Source organism: Schistocerca serialis, chromosome 2 (assembly GCF_023864345.2).
Source record: "Schistocerca serialis cubense isolate TAMUIC-IGC-003099 chromosome 2, iqSchSeri2.2, whole genome shotgun sequence".
Lineage (NCBI taxonomy): Eukaryota > Metazoa > Arthropoda > Insecta > Orthoptera > Acrididae > Schistocerca > Schistocerca serialis.
In genome coordinates, this window is record NC_064639.1 from 851,700,453 (window position 1) to 851,722,139 (window position 21,687).

Sequence of the window (21,687 nt, forward strand, 5' to 3'; positions counted from 1 at the left end):
GTGTTAGTATTTTGCAGCTGTGGCTTATTAAACTGATTGTTCGGTAATTTTCACATCTGTCAACACCTGCTTTCTTAGGGATTGGAATTATTATATTCTTCTTGAAGTCTGAGGGTATTTCGCCTGTTTCATACATCTTGCTCACCAGATGGTAGAGTTTTGTCAGGACTGGCTCTCCCAAGGCCGTCAGTAGTTCCAATGGAATATTGTCTACTCCGGGGGCCTTGTTTCGACTCAGGTCTTTCAGTGCTCTGTCAAACTCTTCACGCAGTATCGTATCTCCCATTTCATCTTCATCTACATCCTCTTCCATTTCCATAATATTGTCCTCAAGTACATCGCCCTTGTATAGACCCTCTATATACTCCTTCCACCTTTCTGCTTTCCCTTCTTTGCTTAGAACTGGGTTTCCATCTGAGTTCTTGATTTTCATGCAAGTGGTTCTCTTATCTCCAAAGGTCTCTTTAATTTTCCTGTAGGCAGTATCTATCTTACCCCTAGTGAGATAAGCCTCTACATCCTTACATTTGTCGTCTAGCCATCGCTGCTTAGCCATTTTGCACTTCCTGTCGATCTCATTTTTGAGACGTTTGTATTCCTTTTTGCCTGCTTCATTTACTGCATTTTTATATTTTCTCCTTTCATCAATTAAATTCAATATTTCTTCTGTTACCCAAGGATTTCTACTAGCCCTCGTCTTTTTACCTACTTGATCCTCTGCTGCCTTCACTACTTCCTCCCTCAAAGCTACCCATTCTTCTTCTACTGTATTTCTTTCCCCCATTCCTGTCAATTGTTTCCTTATGCTGTCCTGAAACTCTGTACAACCTCTGGTTCTTTCAGTTTATCCAGGTCCCATCTCCTTAAATTCCCACCTTTTTGCAGTTTGTTCAGTTTAAATCTACAGGTCATAACCAATAGATTGTGGTCAGAGTCCACATCTGCCCCTGGAAATGTCTTACAATTTAAAACCTGGTTCCTAAATCTCTGTCTTACCATTATATAATCTATCTGATACCTTTTAGTATCTCCAGGGTTCTTCCATGTAAACAACCTTCTTTCATGATTCTTAAACCAAGTGTTAGCTATGATTAAGTTGTGCTGTGTGCAAAATTCTAGCAGGCGGCTTCCTCTTTCATTTCTTAGCCCCAATCCATATTCACCTACTACGTTTCCTTCTCTCCCTTTTCCTACTACCGAATTCCAGTCACCCATGACTATTAAATTTTCATCACCCTTCACTATCTGAATAATTTCTTTTATCTCATCATACATTTCTTCAATTTCTTCGTCATCTGCAGAGCTAGTTGGCATATAAACTTCTACTACTGTAGTAGGTGTGGGCTTTGTATCTATCTTGGCCACAATAATGCGTTCACTATGCTGTTTGTAGTAGCTTACCCGCATTCCTATTACCTATTCATTATTAAACCTACTCCTGCATTACCCCTATTTGATTTTGTATTTATAACCCTGTAATCACCTGACCAAAAGTCTTGTTCCTCCTGCCACCGAACTTCACTAATTCCCACTATATCTAACTTTAACCTATCCATTTCCCTTTTTAAATTTTCTAACCTACCTGTCCGATTAAGGGATCTGACATTCCACGCTCCGATCCGTAGAACGCCAGTTTTCTTTCTCCTGATAACAATGTCCTCTTGAGTAGTCCCCACCCGGAGATCCGAATGGGGGACTATTTTACCTCCGGAATATTTTACCCATGAGGTCGCCATCATCATTTAATCATACAGTGAAGCTGCATGCCCTCGGGAAAAATTACGGCCGTAGTTTCCCCTTGCTTTCAGCCGTTTGCAGTACCAGCACAGCAAGGCTGTTTTGGTTATTGTTACAAGGCCAGATCAGTCAATCATCCAGACTGTTGCCCTTGCGACTACTGAAAAGGCTGCTGCCCCTCTTCAGGAACCACACGTTTGTCTGGCCTCTCAACAACAGATACCCCTCCGTTGTGGTTGCACCTATGGTACGGCTATCTGTATCGCTGAGGCACGCAAGCCTCCCTACCATCAGCAAGGTCCATGGTTCATGGGCGGGAGGGGGGGGGGGGGGGGGGTTAGTGGTAGAAATTAACAATTCCTAGGAACCTTCTCATCTGCTGAAAATCCATTAGGCTTGGGATGTTATCTTTGAGTGGACAAATACTGGCCACAAAAATTTATGGCCAAGGAATGTTACTTGTTTTTGGTGCAGAACACATTCTGTTTCATTTACTATCTAACCATATTTCTGTATCCTGTTGAACACTGCTTTAAGCTATTTCTAATGGTGTGCTGCTGTTTGGAAAAGTACCAAGATAGTTGTTTAGATAGATGAAACAGAAATTCAAATCCTGTAGCACTTCATCTACAAAACACTGCACTAACTCAGCATCATTTCTTAGACAAAATGGCACACGTAGATACTAAAAAAAACTGAAAGATATTACTGTTGTGGCCTTCAGTGTCTCCTCTTTTTCTGCGGGGATTTGGTTATAGGCTTCTTCACAGTCAGTCGTGCTGACAATTGCAGCTGAGGCTAATACATTTGTGAAATCTCTCATATTAGGGACCAGGTAGCAGTTAGGAATGGTACATTCATTCAAAATGTGGTTATCTTTGCAGGGCCTCCATGTGCTGTATTTATCTTCACTAGATATAATGATGGAGCTCTTGGGTCTGCGTATGATACATGTCTGTAACATTTCCTCAAATTCTGCTTTTGTTGAGGAAAAACAGTCTGATGTTAATCTCCTTAACCCTTGAGAGACTGGTTAGCTGGGTGTTGTCTTAATATGGTGCGGTATGCAGTACTTTATCGGAGCAGTCGATAACTTCCTGTCTGGTCTCTGGTATGCTAGTGTGTACCTGAACCCCAGGTCAGCTGTGTTCTCAGTTCAACACATGTTGTAATGGGCAAGTTGTTTGCAACAGTAAATTGGAGAGGTGCGCACACTGGTGCAGTTTTGTTCTATCATCTGATGGTGCTTCCAGGACTAATGATGGCTCCTTCATTTATGATTTGGAGCTTTGTGGAAGTGTGTGGCCTGCTGCACTTGCTGTTGGCCACTGAGGCCATTCAGAAACACACTTGGAGCTGTGCGCCTTGTGGCCTGACTACCAAAACACCTGTGGTACCAGCAGACTGGCTAATGTAGTTTTCTATGTGCCATCCATTCGATTCTGCTGGTGGAATGAGGAACTATTTTCTTTACTTTGACTGGTGTGCACCCATTTGTTTACCATCAGTGCCAGTAACTGCTTCTGAAGTGTATCATGTTGACATTGTGGACTCTGGAGCCGTTCATTAATGTTTAATGGTTGTTCATGTTGAACAGTAGCTGTCTCAACCACTCTGATGTCATTAGTTGCTTGTGTCACCATGGAAATGCATGCCTATTGCATCATAGCATGAACTTTGTCAGCTACATCTGTTAAAGAATTAGTAATTTTTGAGAACATTTCCCGTGGAGAACATTGGTTTTTCTGTGTACTTTAAAATGAACATAAACAGTTTCGACCACAAGAAACCTATATTTTTTTGGTTATTGGTTTTGGTCAGTTACTGCCCTTCTTCAGACCTTGTACTAAAATATGAACATAGAATGAGTTCGTAGAACATACATCTTATACAACAAATAACAAAAGAAAAAAATTATACCATTTTTGGTAGGTAGTGGCAGTGAATGGAGTAGGCGTTATGAACTCCATGAATGTCAACTACTAAGGAGAGCAATGCAGCAGTTGCTTAAATATGTGATACTCCCCCCCCCCCCCCCCCTCCACCGCACACCAAATTACATTAGCAATAGCCAATCAGTCATACAGCCCGTAAAACAGTTCTAACAATAAGGTATATACAGAATGATTACAGGAAAGCTAATAACAAATGAAAGCTAATAACAAATGAAGAAGTAGTTGCCTTATAAAGTAACTGCTATAAACAGCATTTCATGAGTCTGTGGTAAAAGTAAATGTAAAAAAGAGATAATCAATCGTAATCGGTTGTGAGTACACCAATAGCCATCTGTGTGGATTTCTCGCAAACTCGTAGATTGTATGGCAGCAAAGGTGGTGATTAAGCGACATTAATGGTTCCATGGAGACGGCATGGTTGTATCAATATGATCCATCCAGCAGAAGAGGATTTTGTGTATTGTATGGTAGCAGAGATGGTGGTTAAGCGACGTTAATGGTTCCATTGAGATGGTGTGGTCATATTGATATGCACCATCCAGCAGAAGAGTATTTCAGAGTTGTGACAGCAGGTGGATGTCGAGTACATACTGGCATGCAGGTCAACGTCTAGAAATGCATGCCAGGTACTGCATATTGCTCCTAGGTAGTAGTGGCAGTGGAAATACTGCTTGACTGATACAGTTATTTGCCATCGTAGTGGCATGGAGCTGTCTATGTGCCTGTTTCACAGGCAAAGATTTCAAAGTTGCGACAGTGACTGATTGTTACAAAATACTGGTGTGCAAGTAAGACAGCTGTTGAAATATGTGTCAGATCCCCCAGATGACATTGGCCAAGCAACCAACAAGATGGCAAGTAAAGTAGGATACATGATACCTAAAGTATGACAAAATATCAATTATGTCACCATAACTATGGCATAAAATCTAAATGACCCACCGGGGTAGTCGAAAACATGAAACAAAAAGCGTAAGAAAACTGAAGTTGAAAAGAACTGTGAGCATAGTTGATTACAGTTATTCCATACAATAAGAGCACACAATGTCAGATGTACAGAAATATATGTTACATCACTATGATCTAATACACCAGGGACTCATCTAAGTAGTCATAAATGTAAAACACACACATGATCAGTCAAAAGTTAAAAGATACTGTGACTGTAGTTGTTTAGTCATAAAAAGTCAGTAAAACAGCAATGAGCATGATGTTACAATTATTGTTTGGTGAAATGAAAGAGGAATAAATATGAACAGAAGTAAATTAGCATTCTTTAGTTAGCTTAGGGTAAAATCATAATATTGCATAAAGGGAGGCACTGCACACAAACAGGACCTATTAAGATAGTCGCGAATAAAAAATAAGAACATAAGCAATGAAGAGTTTAAAATAAAATGCACAAAGTTTATAACAGAATAGATTGAAATGTACAGTTGGAGACTGCAATAATACCTATCTCAATTTTGGTGTTTCTAAAATATGATGTAAAGATTGCGACAAATGGTGGACTGGACAGAAAGATAGGAACTTGACTACTCGTTATAAGGAACACACTTCAGGTACGTCTTGCAATAAATCAGTATTTGGCCAACACCTGACACATCACAATCATTCAGAAGGATCTATAAGGAGTAACTTAAAAGTCCTTCACAATGCTATTTAATTTCTGTTCACATTTATACCTCTTTTATTTCTCCAAACAATAGTTGTAACGTCATCCCCATTGCTATTTTACTGAATTTTTGTTACTGTAAACAATGACAGTCACAGTACCTTTTAACTTTTGACTGATTATGCATTTGTTTTACATTTATGACTACTTAGATGAGTTCTTGGCATATTAGACCATAGTGATGTAACCTATATTTCTGTACATCTGACATTGTGTACTCCTGTTGTATGGAATAACTATAATCAACTATGTTCACAGTTGAAACTTCCTGGCAGATTAAAACTGTGTGCTGGACCGAGACTCGAACTCAGGACCTTTGCCTTTCGCGGGCAAGTGCTCTACCAACTGAGCTACCCAAGTACGACTCTCACCCCGTTCGAGTCTCGGTCCGGCCCACAGTTTTAATCTGCCAGGAAGTTTCATATCAGCGCTCAATCCACTGTAGAGTGAAAATTTCATTCTACGTTCACAGTTCTTTTCAACTTCAGTTTTCTTATGCTTGTTGTTTCGTGTTTCTGACTACCTTGGTGGGTCAATTAGATTTTGTGCCATAGTTCTTGTGACTTAATTGATATCTTGTCATACTTTAGGTATCATGTATCCTACTTTACTTGCTATCTTGTTGGTTGCTTGGCCAATGTCATTTGGGGGATCTGACACATATATCGACAGTCGTCTTACTTGCACACCAGTATTTTGAAACAACCAGTCACTGTCACAACTTTGAAATCATCACCTGTGAAACATGCACTTAGACACCTCTTTCTAGGAGCAACACTTAATATCTGGCATGCATTTCTAGATGCTGACCTGCATATCAGTTTGTGTTTGACATCCAGGCACTGTCGCAGCACTGAAATCCTCTTCTAGTGGATGGCGCATGTCAATATGACCATCTGTTTCCACAGAAACCATTAACATTGATTAACCACCAACTTTGATACCATACAGTCTACGAATTTGCAAGAAATCACCACAGATGGCTATTGGTGTTCTCACAAGCAATTAGGATTGGTAATATCTTTTTTATTTGTATTTTTATCACAGACTGATGAAATGATGTTTATAGCAGTTACTTTACAAGGCACCTATGTATTCATTTGTTATTAACTTTCATGTAATCATTCTTTATATACCTTATTGTAACAACTGGGTAGGTAAAAAAATCTACGCACCAGGTGGTGGCAGGAGAACAGACACACAAAAAAAGGTTTAACTTGTGCAAGCTTCCAGAACCAGGGGCTCCTTCTTCCAGCAGAAGAGTTGAAGGGGAAAGAAGAGGGGTGAAGGACAGGGACTAGAGAGGTGCAGGAAATGGTATATAGTTTGGGAAAGTCGCCCAGGATGCTGGGTCAGAGGAGATAGTCGGCGACTGCACCAGATGAGATTTGAAAACTTGAGAGCTTAAAGCTGGAAGACCGAATATTATGCAAGACAGAGATTACTGCTAAAACATCATGTACGAGTTAATAAGAGTGAAAAGCTAAGTGCATTGTATGTCACAGAGGTGGGAGGGGGGCTGGCAAAAAATACACACATTAAAAAATGAAACGTGTAGAAAACTAAAATGGTGTGAAGAAAGTAGTAGTTTCTGCTAAGAAATGCTGAGATGGAAGGAGTTAACATAAATTAAGGCTAGGTGGGTGGCAAGAACTTAGGCCATTTTGTAGTGCTAGTTGCCATCAGCAGAATTATGAGAAACTGAGCAGAATTATAAGAAACCACACACCACAGAAGGCGTGTGTGGTGAAACATGCACTGAGGTCAAGACTGTCATGACTCTGCAACATATTGTGTGTTGCTGGTATACACCCTGTGCCTATTCCCATTCATTTTAACTGATAACTGGGTGGTAGTCATGCCAATGTAAAAGGCCGAACAGTGTTTAATAACAGCTGTATATGACACGTGTCGTTTCACAGGTGGCTCTCCCTTTGACGGTATATGTTCCGTCAATTACGGGCTAGTATAGGTGGTGGTGGTAGTAGGGTGCATAGGGAAAGTCTTGAGTGGGGACGGCCACAGGTGTAGGAGCCATAGCATAGGGAGATGGGTGCAAAAGGAGCATAGGTTCTGAACAGTGATATTGCGGAGATTGGGAGGGCAATGAAAACCTATTCTAGGTGTGGTGCACAAAATCTCAGACATAGTGGATCTCATTTCAAGGCATGATGTTAGGAAGTCATGGCCTTGTCGAAGTAGCTCATTAACATTCAAGACCAGGATAGGACTGAGTGACAAATGGTGTGCTTCAAAACTTATTGTTGGAGGGATCAGTAGTACCAGGAGTAGACATGATGGCCCATTATATTGTCAAAAATTGATTATTTTCATTGTTTTATTGTAACCATTGTTTTATGGGCTGCATGCAGTTGACATGGTGTTCTTAATGCCTGCTCTGTTCACCACCACCACCGCCTACCAGCACGGGTATAATTTCTTCTTTTATTATTTGTTGTATAAGATGAATTTTATATGTTACTATTATTTGCGCACATCCTTCTGAACTCATTGTTGTTCATCTTTCAGTATGAGGTCTGAAGATGGTCGGTAACTGACCGAAACTGGTAACCACAGAAATAAAGGTTTGTTGCGGTCGAGACTGTTTGTTCATGTTAAAGAATTGATATCACTTTCTTGCATGTTGCCACAACTTATTTCACTGGAATGGTAGCTGTGTTAGTCAAACATGATGGTAGCTGTGTTAGCCAAACATGATGGAAGTGTTGCATCCTGCATTTGTACTTCCTTGACAATGTTTCTTAGGTGTTGCCAGAACTCAGTGTTCTATTGCCAAAACATTCAAACTGGAACACCCATTGCATGCATTAGTCTACTGATATACACACTTAGCTGACTAATGTGCCCCTCTAGTAGAGGTATTGCTGTTGCGAGGGTTGTTTTAATATAATATCCAAAACCATTGTGACTGCTGGCATCTAAGCTGTTAATTGCCACTGCAAATTTTGTGAGATCACTAGTGAAGTTGTTTTGTGTGAACAAGTCAAACATTGCAAACCACAGTTCTGGTTTCTGCAATAGGAATTTTGGAATTTGTGCTATCATTCACAGTCAGATTGTTTGTCTTGCTTCCAGTCTGTCTCACTTCTTGCAGAAATAACTTAATGATGTGTGTGTTGCAGTTTGAGTTTGCAGGTCACTAATCAGCTCTTGCAGATCTTCTTGCAGTAGTAAAAGCTATCTTTTCATTTGAATCTATTTGAAATCAAGATGTGAAGTCTCTATTTGGTTTTGTACATTGACTTGGTTTTGCCGTTCCTCTGTGTACTAGAAATTGCCAATTTATGGGATTCTTTGGTAATAAAAGTGGTAATAATTCAGTAATTTTTATTAATAAATTTATTCAGATGACTGAAAATACGCCTTGACAACGGAAAGTAAACAACGAATTGTCAGAAAAGGAAACACACAGGAAACATCACATGGGCTAGTCAGATCAGTAGACCAAAGGACAATATATACAATTTTAACCGTGACCCATGGATGATGCTTCTCACAGATGTCTCAAAAAGTAAATATTTTTCCCCAATTTCACACAATAATCTTCAAATCAATAAATATCTTTTACTACACCCTTTCTAAAATAGCCTCTGTTCTTCTCCAGCATTCAAGCTATCTGCATACCAAATTTCATCAAAATTGGTTCAGTTGTTTACTTGTCAAAAGGTAACGGACACACACACTTTCATATTTATAATATTGGTGTGGATATGACGGCTGCATTTGACCACTACGTGGCAGTATTGTGGTGTGACATTACTATTATTGTAAAATTTCTCATTTGTTATTGTCAAACAGTAGTAGCTTTTAAACTGACTGAGTAGTTTGTTTATAGTGAATGTATAAAGCAACAGTGTGTTAAAGAAAAGTCCTCAAATCACTAGTTGGTAGCTACTTTTATAACAAAGTATCTTGAAAATGGCGAAGCTAGTCGAATGTTAACGTGCTACTGTCATGAGCATTTGCGGAAAGAGATAAAAGGACAATGTAGGATCTAAATGATTGGATGTCCACGACTCTTCACAGAACATGGGGTTTGGAGGCTTGTCTGCTCTGCAATGTAGGATAATCTTTGCCATTTCTGCCGAAAGAGCACAATGCCGGTGCACGCGAAAGTGTTTTGGAGCACACTGTTTATTGCACATTGTTGAACATGGAGCTCCGCAGCAGACCACCCCTATGTATACACATGTTGACCCAATGACATCGATTACGATTACAGTAGGCACAGGACCATCTGGATTGGACTGTGTCAGTCAGTGGAAACGTGTGGGCTCTTTGGCTGAATCACATTTTTGCTGCGCTAGGTTGATGTTCATCTCCTCAAAAGCCATCATTGAGGTGAATGGCGGCTCAAAACTTGCATCTTGCCATGGAGACAGACTGGTAGGAGCAGTATTATGCTGTTGGAGATATTCTCCTACACTTACATGGGACCTGTAGTAGTAATCAAAGACACACTGACAACTGCTAACCATTTGCATCCCTTCATGCTTGATGTCTTCCCTGACAGCGATGTAATCTTTCATCAGTATAATAGTCCATGTCTTGGAGCCCGAACTGTAGTACAGTGGTTCAAGGAGCATTATAGTGAACTCACATTAATGTCTCCGTGACCAAATTTGCCTGAAGTAAATCCTATGGAATCCATCTGGGTTGCTGTTGTGTGCCATGACCGCATACACAAATCAGCGGCCTACTATTTACGCAAATTACGTGACCTGTGTAGGCATCTAATGCCACGTACTTTCACAAACCTACCAACAGACAGTCAAATTGCTGATATTCAGAATCAGTAATGTATTTCATTCCAAAGATGGACAAACAAGCTATTAAGCAGGTGGTCAAAATGTTTTGGCTCATCAGTGTCCATGTTATAACTTTCACAAAAATAATTGGTAAATGGCAGTTCACTTCAACATACTTGCATTTCCATGAGCGATGAAAGCTTACTAGACAATATGTGTTCAAGATCATCCACTATCTTTGCTGAAATACTGTTTTCTCATTGCTGCCTCCAACAGATACCAAACATATCTGTGTGGAATGCTCTAATTTTCAATTAACCATACCTGCTGAGCAGGATAGTGTCAGACCTACTTATGTGGAAACTGTGTTAACTACTAAGAACTGTGTATCTCTTGATATTGAATAATAGACCATGAGAAGTGTGATCAAGTAATTAAAATTTTCAGAACACAGCCTAAACATAAAATATTTGAGAAATAAATGTTGTACTCTAAGAAAGAGTACTTGCTGCATTGGTCCTACATAACAAATTCAAATTATGTGCCGTACTAATATCTCAAATCTTAGCCTGACACACTGATTTAACTGGTTTAACTTGTCACATTTAACTCAAATGAATTGAAAAAAAGTGTGATATAATTATTGTTGTACAATGTAATGTGTCTTTTTTCACCGATGTCTGAGAGACATTTTTGCTTTTTAGTACTTGATTATTTTTAATTTACGTGTCTTCCTTATTTTTAAATCTGGGTGGTGGCTAATAACCTGAAGCAGTATATGTTCTTACTGACAGTATATTAGTCAATTCATTGTAATATAATTAATAAAATAAACTAACAAGAATTCATCTAAAATACACTGTGTGAGCATAATTAAAACTGAGATTATTCTGATCTGCAGCAGTGCTTGTATGCTGTTGCTCTTGAAAAGAGTCTGATTTCTGCTGCAGTTCCCTTCTTTCTTTTTCTATTTCACCTGCAATGAGTGATTTTGATTGCAGTATATAGCAGGATCAGCATTATGAGATTAGAAGAATATGATATAAAACAGGAGCAGGTTCCAAACTCTAGTTGACTAAGTGTCTGTACTGTATTTTGGATGAAGTAGGTTCAGGCATGCAGTCTTTGGCAGTTACTGCTGTATGTCCTGCCCTTGGGCTTGGCATTCATTTGCTGGGTACGGGCTTGGCGACCCTAGGGTTCCTGAGCTGGGGACTGGTAAGCACTGCCAGTCCCCCGTCACCTTAAGCTCTGGACATGCTTCAGTGACCACCATGCGGTGCGGCAGTGGAACTTTGTGAGTCTCACTGAATGGAGATCTTGGCTTGACTGCCCAGATTGAGAGTATGGAATAAACCTCTATAAAAAACCCTCAATCTCAAGGTGTGCTGCGCGCTGATGAGATGCATGGCTGTTGAGGTGAAACAGTCGTTAGCAGGCAACCTCTGGGGAACCTGCCGCACCTCAGTTGTATAAGGCTTACTCGGGCACTCGGGGCTCTGTCTGAGTGAACCCTTACTTCCCTAGCTGCTCTTGGGATGGAAATGGATCCTCAGGAATCTTCTTTTCCTTCTCCCAGCAGCAAGGGTGGGCCGCTGGAAGGTTCTAACACCAGTCTATCAAGAGGGCTTACGTAATCAGACCTCCTGACTCCGGCACTTCTTTGACGAGTCCAGTCTTTAGTAACAGAATGCATTCTGATCCTCGGAATGTGTTTCTTGCAGTGAAACAGGAGGAGGGTAGTTTCGAGAAGGTTTTGCCCTTCTATATACAAAAGGGTTTGGAGGGAATCTGTGGCTCCTTAAAATCGCTGAAGCGCTTGCGCAGTTGGACCTTGCTAGTGGATACTTCCAATTGACAGCAGGCAGCTAACCTCCAAACTGCTAAATGCCTTGGGGAATATGCCATTGACACTGAACTGCACAGCACCTTGAATTATAGCAAATGTGTTGTGACATGCCAGGATCTAGTCGACATTCCCAAGGAGGAACTGCAACGTGAGTGGGCTTTGGAAGGTATAGTTCACATGCAACATATCAAAAGAGGGTTGATAGCAATCTTATGAAATCTGACTCCTTTTTTCTGACCTTCAGTAGCACGAAAACTTCCAGGGCATGTTAAGGCTGGCTTCTTTCGCCTTAGTGTGAGGCCTTATTTCCCGATCCCAATGCGCTGTTTTAAATGCCAGAGTTTTGGACATACCACCTTAGGGTGTAAAGGCGAAGTGACTTGGGGCAACCACGGTAAGGCCATCCATTGACTATACGTTCCCTTTACTTGCCTCCACATGATGCACTTGATGAAGAGGCCCCACCGACCTTATTACATAGCTCCCCCAGCCGTTCATAATCTGTGGTGATTTTAATGCCCACAATGTGCTTTGGGGCTCTGCAGTAACTGTCCCAGGGGTAGAGCAATTGAGAGGCTTCTCCTGTCATCTTGTGCATACTTGCTAAATGCGGGACAGAGCACTCACTTCTGCACAGCGACTGGGTCATTCTCTGTCATTGATCTCTCGCTTTGCTCTCCAGCTCTTGCCCACAGTGCTCAATGGAAAGTGGTCAGTGACTTGCACAGAAGCGATCACTTTCTGATCTGGTTCACCTGCCAGATGGCGTAGGCCCCGAAAGGAAACCGCCACGATGGGTGCTCAGTAGGGCCGACTGGACACTTTATAGCCAGTTGGCCCATTTCGAACACTGTGTGAACGTTGAGGCATGGGTGGATCGTATTACCAGAATCATTCACCATGCCACTGCAGCATCCATTCCACAGTCCACAGGGCATCAGAAGAGGCAACCTGTCCCTTGATGGAGTGCCGAATGCTGCTCTGCAATCAGGACCAGGCATGTGGCTCTGCGTAGGTTCCAGTGTTGGCCAACTGCTGAGAATCTTGCAGCCTTTCGGGTGGCGAGTGCAAAATGTCTCAAAATTATTCAAGAGAGCAAGAAGAGGTCACGGCAACAGTTACCGAATACCATTAATCGTTCCACCAAACGTTCCATTGTGTGGGAGACCATCAGGAGAATTTCTAGGAGAGGAGGGATGTGCCCCATGGCTGCTGTAATGGATAGTGGCACTCTCCACATGGATCCATGAGACATCGCCCAGACTATGGCAGCGTATTTTGCCACAGTTACTGCAACACCCAGTCAGGATCTGGGTTTCCAGCACTATAGAGCGGTTGCTGAGAGGTGTAGTTTGGACTTCCACTCCACCTCTAATGAAGTTTACAACTGCCCATTCTCCATGTGGAAGCTGGATTCTGCATTGTATGTGGTTCGTGACACGTCCCCTGGTCATGATGGGATCCATTACAGTGTGCTACGGCACCTCACAAGGCACAACAAAGATATCCTCCTTGCACTTGTTAATGCCATTTGGGCATCAGTTCACTTTCCTGACTCGTGGCGTGAGGCAGTTTTAATTCCTCTTTTAAAACCTGGGAGAAACCGCACGAGCCCAAGTAGTTACCTTAGTGTTGCCCTCACTAGTTGCATGGGAAAGGCCTTGGAGCAGGTGGTCAACTGCCACCTTGTCTGGATCTTAGAATCCCAGCAACTCATTGGTCGCTGTCAATGTGGGTTCAGGAGGTTTCGTTCCACCTTTGATAACCTTGCCCTCCTGGAGGCAGCTATACAGCATGCTTTCCTATGCCGCCACCACCTTCCAAGTGGATTTTTTGGCATCGAGAAGGCCTACGATACTACTTGGAGGAGTCTCATCATGGAGCAGCTTCACGAATGAGGTTTTCGTGGTTGTCTTCCCATTTTTGTTCAGTCCTTCCTCTCGCCACAATATCTTAGATACTGAGTCGGTGACGTCCTGTCTGATCGCTGTGGGCAGCATAATGGTGTCCCTCAAGGTAGTGTTTAAGTGTGACTGTCTTTGCCATAGCTATTAGTAGCATTATGTCCATAGTGAAAAGTCCTGTCCAGTGTTCCTCGTTTGTGGGTGATTTCTCTGTGTTTTGTTCTTCTTCAAGCCTTCCAATGACAACACGCCAGTTGCAACTTACTCTTAGATGTTTGGATGAATGGGCACAGAAGAGTGGTTTTAAGTTTTCCACCGAGAAATCCGTGTGTGTTCTTTTTCACCATTCTCGTTCAATTTTAACCTTTCCTGAATTGAGGATGAGGGGCACTGTCCTTACTTTTAAAGACACAGTGCGATTTGTGGGCCCATTTTTGACTCAAAGCTTACGTGGTTACCTCATCTTGGAGACCTGAAACAATGATCACTTAAGGCTTTAAGTACATGGGGGCAGACAAGACTTATCTGCTCCAGTTTTACTGGGCATTTCTGTGCTCTCAGTTTTATTATGGGTGCACGGTGTGTTTATTCTTATTTAAACGTGCTGGACGTCGTGCGCCATGAAGGAATTAAGTTGGCCACTGGGGCATTCAGTATAAGCCCCATATCAAGCCTTTGTGCGGAGGCTAGTGAACCGCCTCTTCATATATGGCGACGGCTACTTACAGTGCGCGAGGCATATAAAACTATGTCCACACCATACACACCTGCATACTATACTGTCGCTCAGCTTCCTCTGGCGTGGGTTTTTCATAACTGGCATAACTGGCAATGAGCAATGAGGCCCTATGGGATTCGTGCACAGGATTGCCTTTCTGAGATGGGTATGGCTGATCTTAATGTTTTACCTTGAGGTTGGAGCAGATTTCCACCTTGGCTCCTCCAGAGACCCAGACTTATTTTAGATTTGACTAATATTAAAAAAGATAGTATGCCAGATTTTACATTCTGTTTTTTAACACTTTAGATGTGCATCACGGTTTTACCGTCATTTACACTGATGGCCCCAAACAAGGGAATTTCCTTGGCTGTTCTGTAGTGTTCCCTGAGCATTTCACCAGAATTCGCCTGCCTGTTGAATATAACGTTTTTGCAGCGGAGCTCCACGCGGTCCTGAAGGCACTGGAGCAGATGAACCGTATTCGGGGCAATCGGTTTCTCACCTGCTCCGATTCCCGTAGTGCCTTACAATCATTGCTGAATCTGTACCCAGCTGAGGAGTTGGTCCAGCTGATACATGACCAACTGTACTTGCTCCAATGGTGCGGTAAGCAGGTGTCATTCTGCTGGGAGCTGGGTCATGTCGGAATGTGGGGCAATAAACAGGCCAATCACGCTGCCAAGGAGGCCTGCAGAGAGCAGGATGTAGCACAGTGTCCTATTCCCTTGCAGTGTGTCATTGTGCTGGGTGCCGGGTCATGTCGGAATGTGGGGTAATGAACAGGCCGATCGGGCTGCCAAGGAGGCCTGCAGAGAGCAGGATGTGGCACAGTGTCCTATTCCCTTGCAGTCTATCATTTCTGCACTCCACAGGAAGTGCATGCAGTTGTGGGAGGAAGAATGGCTGGCGGTGATGGCCAATAAGCTGCGGTTGGTGAAGTCAGCAACTCGACCGTGGCGTTCCTACGGCCGGTTGCTCAGGCGGGCTGAAGTGACCCTCACGCATCTTCGGATTGGGCACTGTACTCTCACACATGGCTTTCTATTACGGTGGGAGGATCCCCCGTTTTGTGATGCTTGTGGTGTGCACATCTCTGTTCGCCACAATTTAACGGAGTCCATTTAATACTATGATGCAAGGACAGAAGCAAAAATTGGTGGGGCTATGTGCTCTATTTTAGCTGATGATGAGACGAGTGTATCGGTTTTAAAGTTTTGCAATGTGTCTGAACTGTGGCCCAAACGTTTAAGCTGGAGGTTTTAGTTTATTGCAGAGTGGCTGGCTCCTCCCCTTTTTTTCCTTGCAGTCAGCCAGCCACTTCCATCTGCTATATTGTTTTAGCTCTTTCTACCACTTTCTTCCTGTGTAGTCAATGTTTTACTGCTGACACCATGCTTCGTCTTGTGCTTCGGTGTGGGTACGCATATAGTTTTCCAACCTTTGTTCCGTGTGTTTTACATTGTTTTATCTTCCTGTTCTGGGTATTTTCTTGACACCCGTCTCAATCTGGTTTTGTGTGGGCGCTGAAGACCTTACCGTCGTTCGCCCATACAAACCTCTCCATCATCCATCCATCCTGCTGTATGTCCTGAGGAAAAGATGATGATGTATGTTGACAATCAGCATTGCAATTGCCTGCCAGTGTCAGACTGTAGTCAAAACATAATCTGCCACATTCAGCTCATTTATGTCGTAATGCTATACAGCTTCATTCTTTTGTCCACATTTTACCGAAATGATAGATCATAGTTCAATAATAGCAAAAAGGTGCTATGTGAATGATAAGGTCAACAGGAGTAAACAAGAATGGATCTGTAACTGCAGTGGGTTTCACTGTTTTGAATCTTCTTGGCAAATTAAAACTGTGTGCTGGGTCAAGACTTGAACCCATAATCTTGTCTTTCATAGGCAGTGCTCTTTCCTATTGAGTCAGTTTCTGATATGTTCTTCATTTGATGCCACTGAGTAGTGACACCCTGTACTTCCTTTTTGCTAAATATGAATTGAACAATTTACTCTGATTCCATAATGTGCCATATTATGTGAAAGTGAAGTGTGGTTTAGGCAATCAAAGACTTTTTACTATATCAAAGAGGAGAAAGACAGATCCACACAGACTGTAAAGTTGAAATAAACCTGTATTTAGCACCACAGGGCAGTTTTGGTGTTAGGTCATTGTCAGACACACTGATGCATGTGGACACATCCACAGAGTAGATATATAAAAGAAATTGCATACCATACAAATTTAACATGGCTATGCTGTAAATGTACACAGCTACAAAACAAATAACAGTTAAGTACTTGTACTAGTATACACCACAAAACAAATGTTTGATGACTTCTTATACTTGTTCATAGTGTGGTTTCAGTTGCCTGAGACTGCAGTACTGTGTGTGAGTTGCGTTTGTGTGAGTGTTTGTGTATGTGTGTCTGTCATCTATTGTTGACGAAGGCCGTAATGGCCAAAGCTTTAATTGTGAGAGTCTTTTTGTTGTGCCTATCTCCGCTATATGGTGTGTAGCAACTTTCCTTTTCATTATACTGTTGCATTCCATCCTGGCTTTTCCACTGTTTGATTTTTATTTGTAGTTTAGTCACATGTGTTTCTTGTGGGTATAATCAAGAAAGTCAAAGGCCTAGCTACTGCAGCGTGCATCACTGAGTGCGTTCAGCAACTACCTGGAGAACCTACTCCCATCTTGAGTGAGATCACGTGCTGAATGTACCAAGTCCACCAGGGTTTTCCTTGTTATTGTGACAGCTATTCCTCTGAAAGCTACACTTCCTTGTAACATTATGGTTCCCAGTGAGATAGCACTGCATCCCTCTGGGAAAATCAAGACCTTCTGAGGAAGATCAGCCACAGTCCTGCTGCATCAAAGGTTTTATCAGCAATAGTCAACACCTCACACATCTTTATTGAATTGTACATTGGCAGCTGTGAAATCAGTACAGCACACACATTTGCCTTCCACTCATAGATCTGAGAACCTGACACTGTTCCTCATTTACCTCCAGATAAAGACAAACTTTCAGACTCAAGTGCATTGGAAGGCACAATAGTTTCAGGGAGCTCTGGCAACAGTAGAAATACTTAAGCTGCAATTATTGCCACAGAGTATTGGTAGCTGCTGAAGCCCAGGACAACACCCTGGACTTATCAGTGGCCATTGCAGCTTTTAGTTGCCTCTATAACAATCCATAATTGCAGAAGTGTTGCCAGTGCAGGATTTTCTCATGAACCAACCTCTTGATTATGTCTCATAAATGTTCGATGGGATTCATGGTGGGCGATCTTGGTGGCCAGATTACTGAATAGTCCAGACGGTCTTAAAAACCAGTCGCAAACAATTTTGGCCCAGTGACATGACACACTGTCATCTGAAAAAATTCCATTGTTGTTTGGGAATATGACATCCATGAATGGTTGCAAATGGTCTCCAAGTAGCTGAACATAACTATTTCCAGTCAATGGTCCACGTATACACAGCCCACACCATTATAGAGCCACCACCAGCTTGCACAGTGCCTTGACTACAACTTGGGTCCATGGCTAATTGGGGTCTGTGCCACATGTGAACCCTACTATCAGCTCTTGCCAACTGACATTGGGACTCACTTGGCCAGGCCACGTTCTTTCAGTCATCTAGGGTCCAACTGATATGGTCATGAGCCCATGAGCAGATGATGTGCCGTTAGCAAAGGCACTTGCATTGTCATCTACATCTATATCTACGCATATACTCCGCTAGCCACCAAGCAGTGTGTGGCGGAGGGCACAATTCGCGCCAAAATCATATTCCCCACCCCGTTCCACTCGCGGATCGCGCGAGGGAAAAACGACTGTCTGAATGCCTCAGTATGAGCTCTTATTCCCTTATCTTTGAATGATGATCATTGCAAGATTTGAAAGTTGGTGGTAATAATATATGCTCTACATCCTCGGTGAAGATCGGATTTCAGAATTTAGTGTGCAGCCCCTTCTGTTTAGCGCGCCGTCTATCTGCAAGTGTGTCCCACTTCAAACTTTCTATGAGATTTGTAATGCTCTCATGATGGCCAAATGTACCAGTCACGAATCTTGTCTCTCTTCTTTGGACCTTCTCAATCTCTTGAATCAGACCTAACTAGTAAGGGTCCCATACAGACGAACAATACTCCAAGACTGGATGAACTAACTTATTTTAAGCTATTTCCTTTGATGAAGGACTGCATTGCTTCAGGATTCTACCAGTAAACCGCAATCTAGAGTTCACCTTACCCGTTATTTGTGTAATCTGACCATTCCATTTGAGATTATTTCGAATAGTCACACCCAGATACTTGACGGACGTTAACTACTTCCAAAGACTGGGCATTTATTTTGTACTCGTACATTAATGGGAATTTTCGCCTTGTTGTATGCAGTAGGTTACGCATACTAATATTGAGAGATAACTGCCAGTCAGTACACCACACATTTATTTTCTGCAAATTCCCATTGATTTGTTCACAACTTTTGTGTGATAGTACTTTCCTGTAGACTATAACATCATCGGCAAACAGTCTCAGGCCGCTGTCAATACCATCAACCAGATCGTTTATGTAAATCGTAAAAAGCAGAGGACCTATTACGCTGCCCTGGGTCACACTTGAAGTTGCCCTTGTTTCTGTTGAAGTCACCCCATATGTCAAGACGACGTATTGCTCTCTGTCTGTTAGAAAACTTTCTATCCAACCATATATGTCATCAGATAGACCATAAGTACCCACTTTTTGTAGCAAGTGACAGTGCGGAACTGAGTTGGACGCCTTTCGAAAGTCGAGAAATATGGCATCAACCTGGGAGCCGGTATCTAGAGCCTGTTGTATATGATGCACAAAGAAGGCCAGCTGTGTCTCGCATGACCGCTGTTTCCTAAAACCGTGCTGGTTTCTGCAGATGAGCTCCTCAGAGTCTAGAAAGGTCATTATGTCTGAACACAAAATATGTTCCATGATTCTACAACGAATCGAGGTCAGTGAAATTGGCTGGTAATTACGTGCATCCGATTTTCTACCCTTTTTATAGATTGCTATGACCTGGGCCTTCTTCCAGTCCCGTGGAACTTTCCTCTGTTCCAATGATCTCTGATAGATGATGGATACGAATGGTGCTATTTTTGTAGCATAGTCAACATAAAATCTTACTGGGATACCGTGTGGACCAGATGTCTTCCTGGCGTCTAAGGATCTTAACTGTTTTACGATCCCAGATACATCCTTTTGTTTGTTTGAAAATTGAATGGGGGGAATGGTGCTGCATTCCTCTACTGTAAATGAATTTTTGAAAGCTAGGTTTAGAATTTCGGCCTTCTGTTTATCATCATCAGTTACATTACTCGTACTGTCAGCAAGAGAAGGTATTGAATTATTTGAAGCGTTCATAGGTTTTATGTATGACCAAAATTTTTTGGGGTTATTTTTAGAATCTGCAGATAAAATATTGCTTTCAAATTCGTTAAAAGTATCTCTCATTGTCCTTCTGATAGCTGCTTTCATTTCGCTTAATTTCTGTTCGCGGGGCAGTGACTACGTTTAAAACGACTATGCAAAATTCTCTGCTTTTTCAGTAACTTTCTAATATGTTTGTTGCACCAAGGTGGATCCTTTCCCTCCCCTATACTTTTGCTAGGCACATACTTCTCTAGCACATGGTGGACAATACCTTTAAATTCCGACCAAAGATGCTCAATATCTTTGTGTCCTGCGGTGAATGCTTGGAGCTGAGTATGAAGATGTTCATTAATGACACTTTTATTTGCTTTCTCAAACAAGAAAGCTCTATGCAGTTTTTTTTCTTTCTCTCTCTCTCTCTCTCTTTTTTTTTTTTTTTTTTTTTTTTTTTTTTTTTTTTTTTTTTTTTTTTTTTTTCCAACTTCCACTGACATAGAAGACACGATGACATTATGGACACTAATACCTTCTTCTAGATTAACTTCCTCAAAAAGATCAGGTCTGTTTGTCACCAAGATATCTAATATGTTCCCATCTTGAGTTGGTTTTCTAACCAATTGCTAAAGGTTGTATGTTGAGAGCGCTCCTAGAATAACTTCAGACAATCTTTCCTGATGGGATTATGGCCACATGACAGAAATTAACAGATTTTGAACATAGAATGGTAGTTGGAGCCAGAAGCATCGGACATTCCATTTCAGAAATTGTTTGGGCATTAAGTATTCCGCAATCCAAACAGCCAAGATTGTGCCGAGAATACCACATTTCAGGCACTACCTCTCACCCGTGGACAATGCAGTGGCTGACAACCTTCACTTAACGAGCGAGAGCAGTGGTGTTTGTGTAGCCACATCCTATTAACACAAAATTTTGCCACATTGTCCTAACAGATACGTTCATCATACATCCTTAATTGATTTCTGTGGTTATTTCACGCAGCATTGCTTATCTGTTAGCTCTGATAACTCTACATGAACACTACTACTCTCGCTTGTTACGTGAAGGTTGACAGCCACTGCATTCTCCATGGGTGAGAGGTAGTGCCTGAAATGTGGTATTCTCAGCACACTCTTGGCTCTTTGGATGGCGGAATACTTAATGCCCAAACGATTTCTGAAATGGAATGTCAGATGCTTCTGGCTCCAACTACCATTCCATGTTCAAAGTCTGTTAATTCCTGTCATGCGGCCATAATCCCATCAGGAACCTTTCCATGTGAATCACCTAAGCAGAAATGACTGCTCCACCAATGCACGAGTATACGTGATACTACTGCCATCTGTATATGTGCATATCACTATCCCATGACTTTTGTCACCTCAGTGTTTGTGTTATAACTTTCATAACTACTCTTTCTTAATCTAATTAACATATATTTCTCTTCTTAATTTTGTTTCAGAGTGAACCATTTTGGAGGCCAGTGGACCAAAAAGAATTTTCTCGATATAGAGAATTTGTAGTTCATCCTATGGACTTTTCTCAGCTTGAGTATAATATCAGAAGGAAAGCATATGGCAGCACTGAAGCATTTATAGCTGATGTTAAGTGGATACTTCATGACTGTATTGTGTTTAATACACGTTAGTACGTTTATTCGAG

At 41.8% G+C, this 21,687-nt stretch overlaps 1 protein-coding gene across 5 annotated transcripts in view; it reads left to right on the plus strand.

Moving 5' to 3' along the window:
* LOC126458140 (microtubule-associated protein futsch) overlaps positions 1-21,687 on the plus strand; it is a 272,339-nt gene that overhangs the window by 119,217 nt on the left and 131,435 nt on the right. For all 5 annotated transcript variants that reach the window (XM_050094989.1, XM_050094992.1, XM_050094993.1 and 2 more), the window contains one exon: positions 21,488-21,668. In XM_050094989.1, the coding sequence (XP_049950946.1) occupies positions 21,488-21,668 (181 nt within the window). The remainder of the gene's footprint in view (positions 1-21,487; positions 21,669-21,687) is intronic.